The sequence below is a fragment of the Cebus imitator genome, unplaced genomic scaffold (genome assembly GCF_001604975.1).
Source record: "Cebus imitator isolate Cc_AM_T3 unplaced genomic scaffold, Cebus_imitator-1.0 Scaffold174, whole genome shotgun sequence".
Classification (NCBI taxonomy): Eukaryota; Metazoa; Chordata; class Mammalia; order Primates; family Cebidae; genus Cebus; species Cebus imitator.
The window spans coordinates 1336049-1359137 of NW_016107489.1; the positions used below are offsets into that span (position 1 = coordinate 1336049).

A 23089-nucleotide genomic window follows, 5' to 3' on the forward strand; every position below is an offset into this window, starting at 1 on the left:
AGAAAAAGATATTTGGGTTAGGAAAGGGTTTTAGTAGATCTTGTAGAAATAGACAAGTTTGTTTGCTTAAGTTATGGATTACTGGATAAATTAGCAAATATTCAGTATTTGATAAAGTAAATTTTTTGACCCTTATAGATTTGTAATTCAGAACTAATAATAATAGCTCTCATTATTAAAGACCTGCTTTGTGCCAAATAGTTAATGTGTATAATACTATTTATTCCTGCCAAGAATTTTATGAAGTAGGAACTGAGAAGATAATTGTGTGAGATTTTAGCTAAAATCTCTTTAATCACTTAAGATGTGTGATAATTCACATAAATTATCTAATTTAATCCTTGCAATAACCATATGAGGAAGGACTATTGCACATAAAGAAACTGAGGTTTTAAGAGATTAAGGAAGTTGCCCAAACTCACGCCCATTAAAAATGTTGGAAAGGGGATTCAAATCTGTGTCTTTGCTTACTCTGGAAGTCATATTTTCACCTACTGAGTATCGGACTGTATATAGGCTCAAGTGTGAAAAACGGTAATGCATCATGACAAGTTTACTATAAGATTACTCCAAAAAAAGGGAAGGATGAATATTGGCAAGGTACTAAAAAAGAGGAATGCAAATGAGTGCGTACATGGGTGTGTGTGTTTGTGTATGTGTGTGTGTGTAGATTTTCTGGGGCATTTGATGATGGTGTGACCCTGTAAAATCAGGGCTTCTGAGAAGAGCCAGTCTCAGAGGTGAGGATGAATAAACGAGGAATGGCAAAAGGCCTAGGCTCCATAGGCATGGCATCCCCATTAGCAACCAAGGTCTTCTTTGAGTGCATCAGGTTTAACCCATCTAAAAATCTCATTTATTCATTCCTTGATTCATCTACTTACTCACTCACATAGTCATCATGCTAGCCGCTGTAATGTATGCTACATCTGTGGATGAAGCAAAGTGGCATTGCCCCACCTTATTCTAGAAGTGGCAGGAAGCCCTGAAAACCAGATGTCCCAGTTTGCATGATGATCACATTCCTCCCAAAGTCCAATTGCAGTGTTAGATGTTGAAACAATAACAATCAGAGGTATACCTTGTTTACCATATCATACTTTCTTATAATAAGGAGAAGGATTAGTACATCATCTATCATGTTCTCTCCTACTAAGTGATTTAATCTATGTAAACAACAAATAGTAAATAGATCTGCACATACGTTGCATGCGGCAATCGTGGCACTGCAGCTTTAGTCTACCTCTAGATTTTAAATATTAGATATCACACTTCTGTCAGGCCTTAATATATTTGTGTTTTGGTGCCTCTTTAAAGGTTTTGTGTTTCTTTAGAATGTAGCTATATCTTAAAATATTTTCTCAGTGTCTATCACTGTTCTTGGCACTTTATGCATGGTTCTTTGAGTGGAATTGTGTTTAGTCCAAAAAAGTGAATGCTTTGATATCCTTGTTTCAGCACTTGTTATAATATGTGACACAGAGATATATAAAATTTATTCATCTCGGGCCAGGCGCGGTGGCTCACGCCTCTAATGCCAGCACTTTGGGAGGCCAGAGCAGGTGGATCACTTGAGGTCATCAATTTGAGACCAACCTGGTTAATATGATGAAACCCCATCTCTACTAAATATACAAAATTATCCGAGCATGGTGGCGCATGTCTGTAATTCCAGCTACTTGGTAGGCTGAGGTAGGAGAATCAGTTGAACCTGAACCTGGGATGTGGAGGTTGGACTGAGCCAAGATCATGGCACTGTACTCCAGCCTGGTCGACAAGACTGAAACTTCATCTCAAAAAAAAAAATTATTCATCCTAGAGTTTAGTGTATCCTTAGCCTTAATAAAACCACAAAGGTGGCAAAAAAAATCAGTGAAATCACTATTTAAGATTCCAATAAAACAACATTAAAATATGGAATAGTTCACATGTGTTATTTATGGAGAACCTCTTTTCAGGAGATAAAAATGTATCTCAAAATCAAATTATATCATCATCCAGGCAGGTGGTTACTATGCCACTGAAGTAGGAAAAAAGCAGTAAAATTAACTATAAGCTGGAGAGAAACTATAAGTTGGAGAAAAGCAAATATGTAATGCATTCAACACTCATGAAATTAGAATTTTGAATATCAAGTTTAAATTTGAGTGGGCTGTGGGTCATTCTCTTGACTTAACTGCCATGTGATTCTAGGAAGGCTACATGCCCAGAACAGTAAAGGACAATATGTGACATCAGTTTGATTTTCTGGCCACCAGAGAAACCTACCAGCTGTTACCACAGAACTGTAATCAATTAAAACACACACACACGTACACACACACACACGCACACACGCACACACACACACACACACACACACACACACACACACACACACGTTTTTCCAACACTGAAAAGTTTCATCTATTTGACTGACTCTCCAAATCTGAAAATGTCAATCCTCTCATTTTTCTAGTTCTCAAAGTGGAGAGGCAGTTAGGGCTAGAAATGGAATAACAGAAAACCCCAACCATGAAGTTCTCCAGGCCCCAAACTATCAGTAGCATAAAACATGACCAAGGTACTTAAATATTACCATAAGTGTTTCTGTACGAGAAAAAAAATGGATTCAGCAGAACTCTTTTCAGGAAAAGAACTTCATAAATTGAAAATCGTATATTCATAAACTGATTGGAAATACAGTGAGACAACAAGGCAAGTTTAGACAATCATAGATTGTCTGCAAACCCCCCAGAAGATAATGGGAGTCATTTACAACAGTTTTGATTTTGCTGAGTGAGGATATACAAGATTATGGTTAGGGGTAAATTACTATAGATGAGTCTTGGTGTTTCATCATTCAGTAGCAACCACTCTAGAGAGTTCATTTAGAAGTAAAGTCAGAATAAGTATTTTAAAAATACTGTACTGGTGTACTGGTTTGAAAAGGCACTACATTTTTACAAATTAAGGTGGAGGTATTTTTTATTTTATTTTATTTTATTTGTGATGGTGTCTCGCTATGTCAATGTAGTGGCATGAACTCAGCTCACTGCATTGGGTTCAAGAGATTCCCCTGCCTCAGCTTCCTGAGTAGCTGGCACTATAGGTGTGTTACCATGCCTGGTTAATTTTTTGTATTTTAGTCGAGATGTGGTTTCACTGTGTTAGACATGATAGTTTCGATCTCCTGACTTCGTGATCCACCCGCCTCGGCCTCCCAAAGTGCTGGGATACAGGCATGAGCCACCATGTCCAGCCCTATGGAGGTATTCTTTTTTTCTGTCTCATTCTTTCCCTCAAGATCTTGGCCATTTCTTGTCTTAGGAGTCCTTTGGCAGAACAGAGACCACCCTCTCCTAGGAATGAAAGAATAGAGAGTGGGGCCTTTCCAATGTCTTTTCTGAACTCCCTCAATGGTTCTTGTGATTCTATGCTTTAAATGCTCCTCAGGTAAACATTGCAATGATGCCTCACCTATGCTAAAAACCCTTCACACATCTATAGTTTCACCAAAGCTTGTTGTACACATGGAATGCTTTGTTTTAAAAGCAAAGTTTCATTTCAACCTTGATGGCATGATCCCTCCTTGTGAAAAGAACCTGGATACTGTTGAATTAGACAAATGATATTATTTTCTTGGGTTGAAAATGAAAATCCCATGAGGTAAATATAAGCCTGCAATAGTTTGTGTAGCTGACTAGGGAACTTTGGAATGCCAATTAGGATATGTGTATATAATACTTCTAAAAGCTAAGAGTGAGCATTTATGATTGTAGAAATGTTAAGCATAGGTTTTGATAGGCCACAGCTATGCAATGTATGCCTCTAAAATATTCTACCAGAATTTCTTTCACTGAGCCTTAAGATATTTATTATTAGAGGCTTGTTTTTCTCTCTTAGAAGTTGTTTGTTCTCCCCAGTTTGCAGCACTTTAATAATGTGAAGTGATTCACTCTAGAGAAGCACTGAAGCAAAGAAAAGCTTCCTGGAGACATGCTGAGGGAATGACAACGTATCACGTTAATTCAGCCTTCCCCTTTTGTCCTCTTCCTATCGACTATAGAAAATTGTCTTTAAAAACATTCATATGGAAACATACATATACAAGGAGTTTGAAGTGTGTGTCTGTGTGTGTGGGTCTGTGTGTTTTACTTTTGCGTATGCAAAACAAAACCCTCTAGACAGCTGCTAAAGCTTTCTGACATCACCAGGTTCTTTTCTGTGAGTCATTAAGCTGCTGAAGCCTAGAAAATCAAATTTAGTTTAGGGCTGTTTGATAATGTAGTAAAACAGTACATTGGTTCACCAATTAGCTCATGTAATTAGAAAATCAAAAACATGCTCTGAGTGGGTGGTGGGCTCACCTAAGTAAATCCATTGTCATTGTCATGCTATACTTTCACTGATTAGAACTATAATTACACCTTTAGATGATAATACTACATTCAAATTTTTTACAAAAGGAAATCCACAAATATCTGTGTTTATAAATTACACAAGTAAATTAATTAGTTCAGTCACTCTTTCATTCACTATATTTTCCTTAATTATTTTCTCTTTTTTTTGAGACAGAGTTTTGTTCTTGTTGCCCAGGCTGGAGTACAATGGCTCGCCACAACCTCCGGATAATATAGGTTCAAATTATTCTCCTGCCTTAGTCTCCTGAGTAGTTGGGATTACAGGCATGCACCACCACACCTGGCTAATTTTTGTAGTTTTAGTAGAGATGGGGTTTCTCCATGTTGGTCAGGCTGGCCTAAAACTCCTGTCTTTAGGTGATCCATCTGCCTCGGCCTCCCAAAGTGCTGGGATTATAGGTGTGAGCCACTGCGCCCAGCCCTCCTTCATTATTTTTTTGCCAGGCTCTGGGTTGGGCAACAGGGCTGACTATCTGGGCCTTGCCTGCATAGAGCTCTCTATCCATGGTACTGTTTAAATTCTTCTAAGATAGAAAAGTAAACTGAAGTTAGAATAACACAAAAGTAGTCTTTCTGGCTGATTACTGAATTCTAATGATATTGCCAAGACATGTATCAAAAATAAGAAACAACAAATGTGAGAATTTTCTTGCTTAAAGGTTTTGACTGCTCGAGAAGAATTCTGTGATAGATAAAAATGTGAAAGGACTATTTGTTAGACGATGATGATGATGACGATGATGATGATGATGATGATGATGATTGAGATGGAGTCTCGCTCTTGTTGCCCAGGCAACTCTTGCCTCAGCCTACTGAGTTGCTAGGATAACAGGCATGCACCACAATGACCATCTAATTTTGTATTTTTAATAGAGAGAGGGTTTCCCCACGTTGATCAGGCTGGTCTCAAACTCCTGACCTCAGGTGATCTCCCTGCCATGGCCTCCCAATCTGCTGGGATTACAGGTGTGAGCCACCTCTCCTGCCTGTTAGATTATTTTAAAACAGCTTTTCATACAGCCTCTGTGCACATTTGTGGAAATCTAAGGTGCCTGGTTGTATTTAAAATGTATTTCCGTAAATTCAAATCAATACAAGGATTGGTTGGATGGTTGAAACAGTCTGTCAATAGGAATTTCAAAATGTGTGTTACTTTGCTCTTTTCTTACTGCTACTGAGGTACATAGTTATGGTTATATGGTCCAGGGCTTTCCAATAAAGATAATAAAAGGATGATGGGGATGAATTACCAGAGCTTGAGTCACTAAAGAAAAGGTATTCTTAGATGATGCAATCATTTTCATGCTATTTTACTGCTCAAAAAAGAGACAATGTTGTGCTGTCATTATCATTGATTTTTTAAGGCCATATTTTAATGTTCAAACATAATATTTTTAAAAAATGAGAAAATTATTTTCCTCATAATTGTAAAATTACCCCTCCCTGATATATTCTTTGTAAACTCACAATATGTATCTTGTATTATTACACCTCCCCACAAGAAAATCACAGAATTCTAAAGGAAGCAATAATCTTTGATTATTTTTTATAGCATCTTAGTCATATATTTTAGAATTGCTTGGAAAATATTTTATTTGAATGAAAATGCACAATCAGAAATATCAAGAAAATGTGGTTATTTATAGCTAGAATGAAAATTTAAGCCCCAAGCATTATTTAAAATGCAGCTGTCTCCTCCTCAACATATACTTAGTAGTTCTCTTCCTTTTTATTCCCTATTTACAGGTCAATGGGACAGAAATCGAATATGAATTTGAAGAAATTACACTGGAGAGGGTAAGAAAAAAGTTTTAAAATTCCAAAGCACCAATCTTGCATTTCACATTCTATTCTACGTGTTAATGGGTTGTCTTGTGAAATTGTACAATTGTGTTTTGTAACCTGGAAGTTTCCCAAAGGACTCACAATGAGAATATTAATGAAATGCTCACAGTAGAAAGCATTGAGACAGAAGATCAAATAACAGAATGTTCTGTATGTAAATTTAATTTCCAGGATTTGGAGAAATGAATGGGAAAGTGAAATGTTAGATGAGCTTGTACAGTACTTTGTTCTTGATGGTTTTATTATTAGTGTTTGGTCTATACATTATTTAGATATGTTACAAGATGTTCTCATTTTTGTGATATCAATACTGCCATCATAATTACAGTTACCATTTGCATTTCTTATTTCCTTTAAAAAAAAAGTGATGCATTGTAAAACTACTCCCATAGAAAAAAACACAGAAACCCCATAGAGCTCTGCAAATATGTTGATAGGGCCTTGGCAAACTCCTTTGACAAATTATGGAAACTGTGCAACACAATCCTAATATGTTTAGATATTTTACAGAACAATAAGAGAAAGGCCAAAGACTATGTAGAAAAAAGTGACCAAAAGGCATTAACAGGACATTCGCTAAAAAAGAAAAAGGTTAAACACCTGAAAACCTGTTCAACCTCACTAAGAACAAAGGAAGACACTGAGAGCAAACAGTTTTTGCCTGTCCAACTGGTAAAAACCTAAAAGGAATATGAATATCCAGTGCTAGTGAGAGGTCCTGAAAGTAATACGACCCTAAAAGAGCAATTTGGAAACACAGATTAAAAGCCTTTAAAATGAATACACTTTTTGACCCAGAAATTGTACTTACAGGAATGGACAAATACACAAAGAATGTTCATATTGGTATGGTTTATAATAGTGAAGATTGAAAAAGGTGTTTAATAATAAACAAAAAGAATAAATGTTTAAGTTTATATATTCATATAATAGAAATTATATATGTTGAATTGGTACTTTAGAAAAATATTGAATCAAAAAGATACAAAGTCTACCTAGAGTCAATTATTAAATTAAAATTTAACTTTAAAAATTGTATTTAAGATATCCAATAGACACAAAGCTATGTAATGTAATATATATACATGTAAATATACTCATAGAGCCTGGAAGGATCTATACCAAAATGTTATACATTTTGGTAGCTGACTCCTGTTAAGGATTTGGGGGTAATTTTTAATTTCTCTTTCTTGTTTACACTTATTTCGTAAACCTATAACAAAAGCATACCATATTTAGTATAAGAAATAAAAATGTAAATATTTTCACTAAGCCATCATTCAAGCATAAGATTCTAGACCTGCACTTTAATTTATTTCTTTTTTTTAGTTTACTAAGTATTCACTCTCCTGAGTCAGAGTATTTCTTATCTTTAGGCTGATTTTATCAAGCGCAAGTGGTTTTAAACAAAAATTTACATTGAAACTTAAGTGTTTGACCGATGGATTCTTTAAAACTTCCATTATAGACCTGATAAAATGTTAATTGTATGCTAACTGGAGAAAAGTAAGGCTTATGGAAATTCAGCTCAAATGAGACAAAAGAACAACACATTTCTCCTAAATCATTAAGTTTCTCTCCGGGACAAGCTATTTGATTTACAGAGTGAAGTACAAAATGAAAATGTGGGACCTTTCTAAACATAGGACTCAATGCAGCTGAGCATGTCTCTTGCCCATGAAGCTGAGCCTTCTCCCTTTTCTTCATCCAATGTACATCACCATCTTGAATAGAACACTATTTAGTTGCCCTTGTATTAGAGGTCAAAAAATAGAAGCTAACATTGGTATGAGAGAGAACATTTAGTAGGAGTCAGACAACTGTGATTTCTAGTCTGGTTTCTGATCTTACATGTTTCCTGATCTTCAGCATGTCAACTTACCTCCCTGACTTCCTGCCTTGGGGTTCCTAACCATACTCTGAACCATGTTACTGCCATTAACTGCCCCATCTCCATAGCCCCTATGTCACGCAACATCGTCTCTGAACACTTCCTCCCTTCTGTTCGTATCATTTATTCTAGTACCCTTTCAATGAAACTTTAAAAACCCATTGAAACCTCGGATCATTGATTTCACCATTTCTACCCAGTTTTATAGAATTTTACAGCCTGGTCAAGGATACAGAAGTAAGTAGGCAAACACTATGAAAATGAGTAGATTGCTCTCTACATGTGATCAGCATGAAGTAATTTCTTGAGGCATCATACCTGAGCTGGCTTATGGAGAGATGGGAGGGAGCAAACCATGTAAAAGGGAGTGGAACCCAGGCATCGTAGCTCATGCTTCAGATTCCAGCTACTCAGGAGGCTGAGGCAGCAGGATCATTTGAGCCTAGTAGTTTAATGCTGCAGAGAACTATGATTGTGCCACTGCACTCCAGTCAGGACAATAGAATGAGACCTCGTCTCTAAAAAATAAAAATTTTTGAAAGAGGAGCAGAGGAAGGCCTCTCAGATAGGGAGTGGCAGGTGCAAACATTAATGAGCCTATGCAAATGTTAACATGCTCAATAAAAATTCACAAACATTATATAAATATATCCATTTATGTCTAAATACATACATGCTTGGGTAGTACCTCTGTATTTAATGTTTATATTTGCATATATTTTAAACATACTTAAAATATACACTGATAATTTCACATACATAAACTTTGCTGTTCAGTTAAGAAATTTATCTATTACCAAAATTATTAAACTGTAAGACTATGTAAAAACTGAAATTCTATCAAATATCTACTTGAACCCTGCCTGTTTTTTTATTCATGTCACTACTATTAAAAATAGCTAAAGAGACCTAGAAAAAATTAGAAATTTAGAAACTCAAAAGCTTTGTATTATTTGAAGTAACAGATCCTTAATTCTATTTGAAATTAGGAATTTTCATAAAGATCAACAATGTGAGCTAAAAGAATTTGGTCTAAATAAATCATATATCTAATGATTTTCTAATTATTTTGATATCTGGATGAACTGAAGAGGCCACCATTAGACAACTTTAATGGGTCTCTTCTTACCTGGCAGTTCACTAACACTATTTTTTAAATTCCCACATTACATGCCTTATATCCTAAACTTGCTTCTTCTATAGGAATTTGCATGATGCAATGAATCAGTCATTTTTCTTTGTCCTATAAATCATTTTGTTTTGGCACAGGTGAAATAATGACTAACAAAAGTCAATAATTTACATTTGAGGAACTGGTTCAGATCTTTGAATTTTTTAATTAGTTGAAAAAGAATCCTTAACTTGTCAGACAAAACATTCAAATAGTACCACATGGCTGTACATTCTGAAGCTGTTGGGAAAGCACTCCAAATGTTTTTTACTTTAGTGAGGGTGTGAGGAATATGAGAGTCAAAGAAGGTAGCTGATAGTCATTTTAGCATCTTTGCAAAACTGTAATTATGCATGCTGATGAGGGCTGTAGAAGCATCATAAATCTATTCTCAATGCTTGGTCAACTAACTATTCTTGATACAAATTGAGTTGGGGGCACATAAGCCATTAATTTCATGCATAGAAAATGGATAAATTACTCAGAGTACACAAAGGCAGACTTTACTTAACTACACTTGCTAATGTCATAAGAATCCAGGGTGTCAGGAAGTCTTGAGATATCAAAGGTGTCTATGGCTGAGAGGCTCAGATTGTGATGATAAAAGGAATTTGCAGAATTATACTCTAGGTATCTTTGAATTCTTCCTTCTCTTTTGCATTTTCCCATCCTACAAAACACCAGATACATTCTTCTATCATTCCAATATTCTTTTAAACTATTCTCTTCTCCATCAACATTGGCAGAATTTAGCCATTAATTATTTATCTTAAATGGCATACCTGCATTCTTTCCCAAATCCTATGTATATGCAATATTGCAGCCAAAGTGATGTCTTTAAAACATAAAAATGGTTAAGTTGTTTTTATCCTAAAATTTCTCCAAAGACTCTTTATTGTATGTAGGATAAGGTTTAAACTCTTATCTTATTGGTATCTTATCCAAGGCAACCATGGATGCCCTCTTCATCTTGCCAGCCTCATTTATCTCTCAGAGCCCTAGTTCATATCTTCAAGTGCAGTCATTCGGAACTACTTTTATGTATAGAAATATATTTATATAATGTGTGAATTTTATTCAGAGTTTTATTGGCTTTGGTTAAAGGTTTTGTAATAATTTTGTAATAAAAGTAAGCTTAATAAAAACAGTAGGTGCTGGACCTTGACTACCTGTGGCCTCACACCCAAGACATCTGTCTACTCACCTGCATCTGGCATTGGGTGTGCACCCTCAGGGGCAGACCCTTTAGCTCAGCAGGCTTTGGAGTTCACAGCCAGCACTGGTAGTGTCAACCTGAAGTAACACAGGGGACAAGGTGGCTGACTAACTGTAGCTGGGAGCACCTCTTGCGCTAAAAGAAAACAAAATATTGAGCAAATCTTTACACTTCAAACAGATCATTTGAAATAAAACATTGAAAGTTGATATAGAGGCGATGTAGAAACCAAAGTAGAGGAGGGAGGAATCTGGGAACACTGTACAGAGTTGACAAGCTCCAGGACCAGAATGGGACCGAAGGAAAAGCATACATTGCTAGTGAAACCCAATGCAGAAATCTAGTCACAAATGAAGAGCCTCAATCCTCTAAAAACATCCAGAAATTAAGCCAAACAACTATACTCAACACATACCACAATTCGACTCTAAAAGAAATAAAGAATAGAAACACAGGTCAGGTGCAATGGCTCATGCCTGTAATCCCAGCACTTTGGGAAGCCAAGGTGGATGGATCACTTGAGGTCAGTAGTTTGAGACCACACTGGCCAACATGGTAAAACCCTGTCTTTATTAAAAATACAAAAATTAGCTGGCATATTGGTGAGTGCCTGTAATCCTAGCTACTTGGGAGGCTGAGGCATGAGAATCACTTAAACCCAGGAGGCAGAGGCTGCAGTGAGCTGAGGCCATACCACTGCACTCCAGCCTGGGTAACAGAGCAGGACTTTGTCTCAAAAAAAATAAAAATAAAATCAAAAAGCCTTGACCAAGTGATAGCAATATCAAATAAAGTAATAACAGGCCTCGCAGATGAGAAAGAATCTGTACATGAACTCTGGCAATTCAAAAATTCAGAATATCTCCTTACCTCCAAATACATTTCTCAAAAGGAGACATTTATGGAGCCAACAAACATGAAAAAATGCTCATCATCACTGGTCATTAGAGAAATGCAAATGAAAACAATGAGATACCATCTCATGCCAGTTAGAATGGCGATCATTAAAAAGTCAGGACACATCAGATGCTGGAGAGGATGTGAAGAAATAGGAACGCTTTTACACTGTTGGTGCGAGTGTAAATTAGTTCAACCATTGTGGAAGACAGTATGGCGATTTCTGAAGAAATACCATTTGACCCAGCAACCCCGTTACAGGGTATATACCCAAAGGATTATAAATTATTCTATTATAAATACACATGCACATGAATGTTTATTGCAGCACTGTTCACAATAGCAAAGACTTGGAACCAACCCAAATGCCCATCAGTGATAGACTGGATAAAGAAAATGTGGTGCATATACACCATGGAATACTATGCAGCCATAAAGAAATGAGTTCATGTCCTTTGCAGGGATGTAGATGAAGCTGGAAACCTCCAAATAATTGCAGCAGTTCCCAACAGTAGTCCCTAACAAGACTGAAATGGCTGAAATGACAGACATAGAATTCAGAGTTCAGATAACAAGGAAACACAACAAAATTCAGGAGAAATCCAAGGAAGCCAGTAAAACTATCCAAGAGTTGAAAGATGACAGAGCAATTTTAAGAAAGAACCAATTTTTTAAAAACAGGGTCCCATTTTATTGCCCAGACTGGAGTACAGTGTCTGTTTGTATCCTTCGTCCACTTTTTGATGAGGTCGTTTGTTTTTTTTCTTGCAGATTTGTTTAAGTTCTTTGTAGATATTATATTTACATTATAATTGGATATTAACCCTTTGTCAGATGGGTAGATTGCAAAAATTTTCTCCCATTCTGTAGGTTGCCTGTTCACTCTAATGATAGTTTCTTTTGCTGTGCAGAAGCTCTTTAGTTTAATTTGATCCCATTTGTCTATTTTGGCTTCTGTTACCATTGCTTTTGGTGTTTTGGTCATGAAGTCCTTGCCCATGCCTATTTCCTGAATGACTTTTGGGTGAACAATAACATTAAGGCAGAAATCAAAGATTTTTTGAAATTAATGAAAACAGAGGTGTGACATACTAAAATCTCCAGGATGCAGCAAAAGCACTATTAAGAGGAAAGTTTATAGCATTAAATGCCTATATCAAGAAGTTAGAAAGAAAGATCTCACACTAACAATCCAACATTACACCTAGGGGATCTAGAAAAACAAGAACTAACCTCAAAGCTAGCAGAAGAAATATACAAAAGATCAGCAAAACCAATAGTTGTTTCTTTTAAAGGATAAACAAGATTTATAGACAACTAGCCAGAATAACAGAAAAAAAGAGAAGACCCAAATAAGCACAATCAGAAATGACAGAGACAACATCACAACTGATTCCACAGAAATACAAAACATCCTCAGAGACTATTGTGATTACCTCTATGCACAGAAGCTAGAAAATCTAGAGAAAATGGAAAAATTCTGGAAACATACAACCTCCTAAGTTTGAACCAAGAAGAAGTTGAAACCCTACATAGCCCAATAATGAGTTCTGAAACTGAATCAGTAAAAACAACAACAACAACAACAACAACAAACATCTACCAACCAAGAAAAAAAAAAGAGCCCTGCACTAGATGGATTTACAACCAAATTCTACCAAATGTCTAAAAGTAAAAAAAAAAACTAGTCTTATTGAAACTAGTCTTACTGAAAAGGTACCAAAATATCAAGAAAGAGGGTCCCCTTCCTAACGCATTCTACAAAGCCAGCATCATCCTAATACCCAAATTTGGCAGATAGCAAAAAAGAAAACTCCAAGCCAACATCCCTGATGTGAACACAGATACAAAAATTCTCAACAAAATACTAGCAAACTGAATCCAGCAGCACATCCAAAATTTAATTAATTGCAAACAAATAGGCTTTATTTCTGGCATGTAAGGTTGGCTCCATATATGCAAATCAATAAATATGAATAATTGCATAAACAATTAAAAACAAAATCCATATTTTGTTTTGGTCTCAGTAGATTCAGAAAAAGCTTTGGACAAAATTCAACATCCTTCGTGATAAAAAATTTGAACCAACTAGGCATCAAAGTAACATACCTCAAAATAATAAGAGCCATCTATGAAAATCCTATAGCCAACATACAAAATGGGCAAAGCTGGAAGCATTCCCATTGAGATCTGGAACAAGACAAGGATAGCCATTCTCATCACTCTTACAACATGGTATTTGAAGTCCTAGTCAAAGGAATCAAGCAAGAGAAATAAATACAAGACATCTAAATAGGAAGTCAAAGTGTCTTGCTTTACTGAGAGAATAGAAAACTATGTATACTCTATGCTCTATGAGAGTATAAAATACTATGATTCTCTACTTAGGAAAACCCTAAATACTCCACCAATAGACTTCTAGAACTGATGAAGAACTTCAGTAAAGTTTCAGGATGTAAAATCAATGTATAAAAGTCAGTAGCACTTATATACAACAATAACGATCAAGCTAAGTGCCAAATAAACAATGTAATCCTATTTAGATTTGCCACAAGAATATTTAAAAACTTAGGAATACATCTAACCAAAAAGGAGAAAGATCTCTACAAAGAGAAATGAAAACACTGAGGAAAGAAATTAGAGATGACACAAACAAATGGAAAAGCATTCCATCCTCATCAGTTGGAAGAATCAGTACCACTGAAATGTCCATACTGACCAAAGTGGTTTACAAATTCAATACTATTTTTTTTTTGAGTCTCACTCTGTCTCCCAGGCTGGAGTGCAGTGGCCTGATTTCAGCCCACTGCAACCTCTGCCTCCTGGGTTTAAGCAGTTCTTCTGCCTCAGGCTCCCAAATAGTTGGGATTACAGGCACCCATCACCACACCTGGCTAATTTTTGTATTTTTAGCAGAGATGGGACTTCACCATATTGGCCAGGCTGGTCTTGAATTCCTGACCTTGTGATCCAACTGCCTCAGCCTCCCAAAGTACTAGGATTACAGACGTGAGCCACCACGCCTGGCCACAAATTCAATACCATTCTTATCACATTACCAACATTATTTTTCACAGAATTAGAAAATACTATTCTAAAATCCATATGTAACCAAAAAAGAGCCTGAATCGTCTAAGGAATCCTAAGCAAAAAGAACAAAGCTGGAGACATCACATTACCTGACTTCAAACTATACTACAAGGCTACAATAACCAAACAGCATGGTACTGGTACAAAAATAGATACATAGAACAATAGAACAGCCTAGAGAACCCAGAAGTAAAGCCACACAGCTAAAGCCATCTGATCTTTGACAAAGTTGGCAAAAATAAGCAATAGGGAAAGGGTTCTCTATTCAATAAATGGTGCTGGGATAACTGGATATTCATATGCAGAAGAATGAAATTGAACTCTTACCTTTTATCATACACAAAATTTAACTCAGATGGATTGAGGCTTAAACGTAAGACCTCAAACTATAAAAATCCTAAAAGACAGCCCAGGAAATACCCTTCTCAGTATTGGCCTTGGCAAAGAATTTATGGCAAAGTCTTCAAAAGGAATTGCAACAAAAACAAAAATTAACAACTGGAACCTAGTTTAGCTCAAAAACTAAAGAGCTTCTGCACAACAAGAGAAACTATCAAGGAAATAAACAACCAACTTACAGACTGGGAGAAAATATGCGCAAACTATACATCAACAAAGGTCTAATATTCAGAATCTACAAAAAATTTAAACAAACAGGCAAAAATACAAATAACTCCACTAAAAAGTGGGCAAAGTATGTGAACAGACACTTCTCAAGAGAAGACATGCAAGCAGCTAAAAAAATATGAAAGAATGTTCATAATCACTAATCATCAGAGAAATGCAAATTAAAACCACAGTGAGATACCATCTCATGCCAGTCAGAATGGCTTTTGTTAATAGGTTAAAAAATAATAGATGTTGGCCGGGTGTGGTGGCTTACACCTATAATCCCAGCACTTTGGGAGGCCGAGGTGGGTGGATCACGAGGTCAAGAGATCGAGACCATCCTGGTCAACATGGTGAAACCCCTTCTCTACTAAAAATACAAAAATTAACTGGATATGGTGGCGCACGCCTGTAGTCCCAGCTACTCAGGAGGCTGAGGCAGGAGAATTGCTTGAACCCAGGAGGCAAGAGGTTGCGGTGAGCCGAGATTGCGCCATTGCACTCCAGCCTGGGTAACAAGAGCGAAACTCCATCTCAAAATAATAATAATAATAATAATAATAATCATAATAGATGTTGGTGGGGATGTGGTGAAATGGGAATGTTTTTACACTGTGGATAGGAATGAGAATTACATCAGCCACTGTGGAGAGGAGTTAGGAGATTTCTCAAAGAACTAAGAGTAAACTAATGAGTAAACTAAGAGTAAACTAATTAAGAGCAAACTAATGCAGAAACAGAAAGTCAAATACTGCATGTTCTCACTTATAAGCGGGAACTAAACATTGGATACACATGGGCATAAACATAGGGACAATAGATACTGGAGAATAGCAGAGAGGAGAAGGAAGGATGGTGGCAAGGACTGAAACGCATCCTAGTTAGTACTATGCTCACTTCCGAGGCTACAGGTTTGCTTGTACTGCAAACCTCAGCATCACACAATATACCTTTATAACAAACATGTGCATGTACCGCTGGAATCTACAATAAAAGTTGGAAAAAAATGTATAATCTGCAAAATTCAGAGGAAAAATCAGAAATACCAAATTTAGAGGATTTTTTAAATAATAAAACAAAAAGTAAATAATAATAAAAATGGTGAAAAGAAGCACAGTGTTTGAACTCAGACCTTTTTTAGAATCTAGAATCAATCAGCCATTTCCTGAATGACCTTGAAATCGTTACTTAACCTATTAAAGCCTCAGTTTTCTCCACAATGAATGGGATACTACTATCTACTTCATAGCATTGTGGTTAAAAAAAAAAGATAGCAATAACACCTTAATGCCTAAAGGAGTTTCTGGAACTAGATGCCACTAGATTATCAATATTATTAGTTATTATAATTTTTATACACAAACATTTATCTATTCCCCCTTTTTAAAGAAGACATTGTTGATACAACTTGAGGCTATGATTGTTTGACTACGTCAAGAGGCAAATATATGCTTCTGCTTTGTGTGTGTGTGTGTGTGTGTGTGTGTGCACATATTGTGGTTAATAGTAAGCTTTTTAAGTGATCTCTGAAATGTGTGTATGCCCAATTATTAATATATTTTTAAGTATGTTAAGTATATAAGTGGAATCTGCACTTGATTGCAACCTTAATTTTTTCTAGAATAACCTAGCATTCTTTGCAACTCTTTTTATTTTTTCTTTGTTAACTCTTGAGAACTTAACTACAGGCTAGGTAAGCAATTACAGTGTTTTATTTTCAATAGTTTGAGACTATGATATTTTGCTCTGATACTTTCTTATATTTTAATGATCCCCCATTTCTAATCTCTGCATATAAAATACTAAACAGCTAGTGTTTTGTCTGTGCATTAAAAGTACGTCGTCTAAGAAAATCCTCCTCCTTTTAGGGAACTGCTCCTCTTCTTATTCCAATTATATGATTCTGGGAAAGAATGCAGTCATGGTACCCCTGGTGACACAGTTGATCGATCTAGAGCTGCTCATTGGAATAACCTGGTTAGCTAGTAAGAAATAATACCGATGATTAGATCGAATGAATCTCAACTAAACCAAATGAATCCGAACCCCTGTGGCTGCAGCGTGGAAAATCTTTAGTTTTAGAACTATCTGGGTGATCATATGCGCAGTTTAGAAGCTGGCACCTGAGCCAAATCATGCCAAGCAGATTGTTTTCAGGATTTTCTACAGTGGCATATGGGGGCAAAGAGGAGCAGCATTCCCACTCTGTAGTGAAGTATGAGGTAGAAGACAGAAAAGCGGCTACCATGTGGACTTTTTGCCATATGAAGTAATGTCATCTGAAATAATGAGCCTTTCTGCAGAGAAAGCTAGAGGCTGGAGATGAGAGAGAGGGAGAGAAGGAGAGAGAAAAAAACTGGCTGCTTCCAATTCCCATATTATAACTGTTCCAAGGACCCAACCAGACTCCCCCACCTTCTTTCCTATGTGTACCTGAGCCTTCCCTTAAATTCTTCTTACATGCAGGTACCTCAAATCAGGCATATGTAACTTGCCGACCAGTAGTTCTTTATACAAATGTATCTTGAAGTGGTACTTCAGCTATCACTGTTCTGACGTTGTCAGGTAGCTCATGTCCTAGGTCATATTATCACAGCCTGTTCTCAAAATAAATGTTGCATTGCTTAGATTCTTCACTCTTTCTAATTTAAAAAAAAAAATTTAGTTTTAATTTCTGTGGGTACATAGTAGGTGTATATATTTATGGGGTACATAAGATGTTTTTATAGAGGCATGCAGTGTGTAATAATCATATGATGTAAAATGTCATATCTGTCCCTCAAGCATTTATTCTTTGTGTTATAAACAATTCGGGTATACTTTTTGTTATTTTAAAATGTACAATTAAATTATTATTTAGACCTTTTCTAAATCCTAATCACATCTTTCACCATGGAGGTAAGATGATAAAGCGAGGCTCTCCAGTAAAACAACATTGGCAGGTTGCAGTAAACCTTAATACCCCAAAGCTTACACATACAGTCTTCTTTAATTCATTACTGTGTCCTAACTCCCAAGAAGGAAAGAGTAATTTTTAAAAAGTGTCAAGAATGACTAGGGACCAGTCTGTGAATTTAGGTCTCCACTGCCTGGAAACCTTTCTGATTTGGAAACCAGCAGGCTTTGTATGTGTACGAAGTGCTTTTGCAGTATTACCCATTGGAGTCAGATGACAGGAAAAAGAAATTGTGTGTTAGAAATACTGTTTACAGATATTTGGAGGGACATTAATCTGACTTTTCTTTAGATGTAAGCATCAAAGTCTCAGGAATGAGAAGTGCCTGGTAAACATACCTCAAAGGGCTGAGTTAGATGAATCGGCACAAAATGCATTTAGCTGAAATTCAGCTGCTGACTCCAGCCTTCTCCATTTTTCTCTGTAAGTGCTCAGCTGAGTTATCTCCTTTCTCTCACCTCACAAACCCTCTGCCACCAGATTATTAACAAGTACTCTCTGCCAGTTCATTAGTCCAAGCCTTACTGCCCTCACATCATCTAAACTAACCAATATTTTCTTCTGTGAATCACTTGTTGCAACATTACCCCATCTTTCTCTGACATGGCCCCTGATTATTACCAGCACATCTAATGCTAGGACAGTCACGTACCACATAACAACGTTTTGGTCAGTGACAAACTGCCTATACGACACTGGTTCCATATGATTGTAATACCCTATTTTTACTCTACCTTTTCTATGTTTGCATATGCAAATATTTGCTATTGTGTTAAAATTGTCTGTAATATTCAGTATTAACATATTGATTGTACTGGTTTCTAGCCTAAGATCAATGGTCTATACCGCATAGCCTAGGCTATACCATCTATGTTTGCTTAAGTGCATTCTATGGTGTGTGCACAATGGTGAAATTGCCTAACAATCTATTTCTCAGAAGATATCCCTGTCATTAAGCAACACATGACCATATAAGGGTATTTTTAAAACTAACGTCTTTTAGATGAAATCTACAGTGGAATGACGCAGCTCTATCATCTCCAAGTTGATTGTTCTAATCAAAGTAGATTTATTTCCATGATTTATATAAACAGGGTGTTGATAGCTAAGGAGATGTGGCAAGAAAATATCTTACTCAGGAATACAAATTTAGGATTATGATGGAGTTACCAAATTCTGAAAATATTGGAAACAACAAAGATCCAGAAAATAAACATAGAGGTCTAACACCTGAATAATACCTGAATAGCTAGATTATAGGTCTTGAGAAATAGTAAAAGCTGGGAATTTTGCTATTTGCAACTGAACAAATCATAACTGCTTTGGCTATATATTTCTGTAGCTTAACTGTCAGGATGTCAAAAATATAACCTCAGTCATGCCTAGTGCTTTCCTAACTTCTTCAGCCATCTCCAGAATTGTTCCACCATTCTATGTTCTGACACAGTGACAAGACAACACACACATTGTTTGGTTTATCCCCACAAGTAGCTGCTGCGATAGTCATTGTCCCTCTCTGAGTTCTTCTTTTAAATTTTTTTTTATTTTTTGCAGATGGAGTCTTGCTCTGTCGCCCAGGCTGGAGTGCAGAGGCATAATTTCTGCTCACTGCAGCCTCTGCCTCCCAGGTTCCAGTGATTCTCCTGTCTCAGCCTCCTGGGTAGCTGGGATTACAGGCACACGTCACCACACCCGGCTAATTTTTGTGTTTTAGTAGAGACGGGATTTCACCATGTTGGCCAGGAAGGTCTCAAACTCCTGACCTCAAGTGATCTGCCCACATTAGCCTCCCAAAGTGCTGAGATTACGGGCATGAGCCACCGTGTCCGGCCAAGTTGTTTCTTTCAGCAGTGGACATTTGCTGGTTATCTCCTCATTTCATTCTTCCTATCCCTTCCTAATTGTCCCTAGATTTTCGTTCAGATATCTACCTTTCCCCACATAATCCTTGTGCTTTGCTGGAAGCTGAATGACTGAATTGCAAGGGTGGGTTCTAACTGATTTAGGCCAATTGGCAACCTGGCCTTCATTAATGGTAAATATGCAACTAATCTAGTACAACTAGGGTGAATTCCATGATTCCTGCTTAGAATTTTGAGGCAGAAGCCCACCCTTCTCCATGAGTATGAAGTAAGGAACCCTGTATCTGAAATAGTAACTTGAAGCTGTTTTGTGACTGTAGTGGTTTCCATCTTTAGAATGAAACCAGCATTTTAGATGGCAGAATAGATGAATGGGGTAAGAAAACAGTCTTGGTGACATCTACAGACCATAAATCAAACCATCTTTGAAATTCTCCTTCTGAATTTTTATTACAGAAAGCTATTAATACACGTTATTGTGTTAGCCAGTTTGCATTGAGCCTTTTGTCACATGAAAATAAACAACAAAACCCTATTACATAGCGGGTCATGAAAATGTTTAGGAAACTACATAGGACCCCAGCTTCTTAGACATGCTTTAAAATGTCCATCTCTGAAAGATACTTTCTCCCCTTTTGTAGTCAACAGAATCTTTCCCCACCTTACCCCCGCCCCCCGATTTTGGAAACCTCACTCTTATTCTCTTCTTCCTCAAGACTTTGTGCTTTTGCAGAGAATTCCTGTTCTCTCTCTTGTACCTTCTCCCTAAACCTTTTAATTTTCCATCGTGTTTATTAGGTTTTGAAAACAAAACCAGGAAAATCTTTGCAGGCTTCTGAATTCAACCCTGCTTCTCCCTTCTTCATCCTACCATGAATACCTGCTTCAGTGAGAAGAAAGGAAAAGGAATAACACAGGGAGAAGTAACAAAAACACTAGTATTTCAAAATAGAGCCTAGTACACAGAGATGCACATTAGGAAAAATTGAGTTATTTCAAGAATTTGAGTAATTGTTAGAATTCATGAGTTTACACACCTATGTTTTATCCATTTGCCTTGATGAGCCCAATGCATTGTAAACTCTCAAATTATCTATCCTTTGAAGAAAAAGGATGTATGTATTATGAAAATAGGCATTAAAACCTGTTTGGTGAATTATGTGGTTTTAAAGCTTAAGATGTTTGGTTTTTACAGACTTTGCTTAAATTAAAAATGCACATTTAGTCATTTGGAAAAATGTCACCTTGCATTTACTCAGTATTACCAATGAGATTTATTGATTCTAAAATTGCTCTTTACTCTTTCATCGTTTTTACCTGACCAGCTTCTACGGATCATTCAAAACCCAGCTAATGTCATCTGCCCTGAAAAGCCTTGTCAAATATCTCCAGAGTTGGCTTATCCATTCTCTTCATTACTTCAAGGCTTTCTTCTCATTGTGTGTTCACATGTGTCTACCTTTTATATATTGACTAAAAAATGAGCATCATGTTTGTCTGCTTGGTTTTGAGACGGAGTCTTGGCTGTCGCCAGGCTGGAGAGCAGTTGCACCATCTCGGTTCACTGCAACCTACAATTTCCTCGTTCAAGCTAGTCTTCTGTCTCAGCCTCCCAAGTAGCTGGGATTACAGGCATGCACTGCCACCCCCAGTTTATTTTTGTATTTTTAGTGGAGATGGGGTTTCACCATGTTGGTCAAGATGGTCTGAATCTCCTGACCTCGTGAACCACCTGCCTAGGCCTTCCAAAGTGCTGGGATTACAGGCATGAGCCACCACACCTGCCCAAGTATCACGTTTTATTTGCCTTATATACCTATCACCTGGCACAAGGTCGATGCTTATACTGAAACTGAAATTCTACAAAGACACCATATCAGTCAGGATAGGTTACTCAAAAATCTCAGTGACCTACCAGATTGCATGTTTATATTTTACCCCTATTTTAGAAACTCTCTGTATTAGAGTTCTCCAGAGAAACAGAATCAATAGGACATATATAGATCATAGCAGAGGGGATTAGTGTGAAAATTGGCTTATGTAATTATGGAGGACGAGAAGTCACACAGTCTGCCATCTGCAAGCCAGAGAACTAGGAGAGTCTGTGGTATAATTCAGCCTGAGACCAAACACCTGAGAAAAGGGGAAAACAAGGGGTGGAGTCCATATAAAATTCTAGAGATCAAAGGCCTGAAAACCTGAAGTTCTGATGCCCCAAGGTAAGAGATAATGGATGTCCCATCTCTATAAGAGAGCAAATTTGCCCTTCTGCCTTTTTGTTCTATCTGGGATCTCAACAGATTGGATGACTCCCACCCAGTTTGGTGAAGGAGAACTTCTTTACTCAGCCTACTGATTCAAATGCTAATCTACTCCAGAGCCACCCTCACAGATACACCAGAAGCAATATTATATCAGCTATCTGGGTATCCCCTAAGCCAGTCAAGATGACACATAAAATTAATCATCACACTGACCAAGACTTCATCTCGATGTGTTCACATCTGTGATCAAAATTTGGGTTTTAGATTTATCTCTGGCAATGATACACAATGCTTTATTCACATTTTACTGGCCAGAAAATAAGTCACCTTTGGACCTGGAGTTAGAAAGATGGAAAGTCAGATATATTTGGGGTACAGCAAAAATAGCCAACACGAAAGTTGAATACAAATTCCAGGTTGATAACAATGGAATCAGTACTGTCCTTTTCTTAGAATCACTGAATTATGATTAGAAAATAAAAGTTCACTGAATTTTCTTAGAATCACTAAATTATGATTAGAAAACTAAAGTTCCCAGAGATTACTGATTTGCTTAAGATCATAAGACAATACATGCATCCCTTTTCTACTTCAGTACCTTTCCTCTTTAAAAACTAGCTCCTACCTTCAAGAATTTCACATTCTATTGATTTAAAAAAAAAAAAAAAAACTGTTGATATTTTAGTATCCAAACCTAGTGAACTAAAGCATGGCTCAGTAAAACCAATGTAACTAAGCAGATGTATCACTACTCAGAGAAGAACCCAGTAGTTAAATAATTTTTTAGAGCAGACATCTGCAGCCACTAGTAGAATTTAACTAACATGATTCCTGTTCACTTTGATTTTAGCTGATCCAAAGGAAAATCTGGAGTCTAAAAGTTTA

General features: G+C 36.8%; 1 protein-coding gene across 28 annotated transcripts in view; it reads left to right on the forward strand.

Annotated features, from left to right (window-relative positions):
- Window positions 1-23089, forward strand: part of DLG2 (discs large MAGUK scaffold protein 2) — a 1831252-nt gene that overhangs the window by 1150397 nt on the left and 657766 nt on the right. For all 28 annotated transcript variants that reach the window (XM_037744434.1, XM_037744428.1, XM_017544957.2 and 25 more), the window contains one exon: window positions 6150-6200. In XM_037744434.1, the coding sequence (XP_037600362.1) occupies window positions 6150-6200 (51 nt within the window). The remainder of the gene's footprint in view (window positions 1-6149; window positions 6201-23089) is intronic.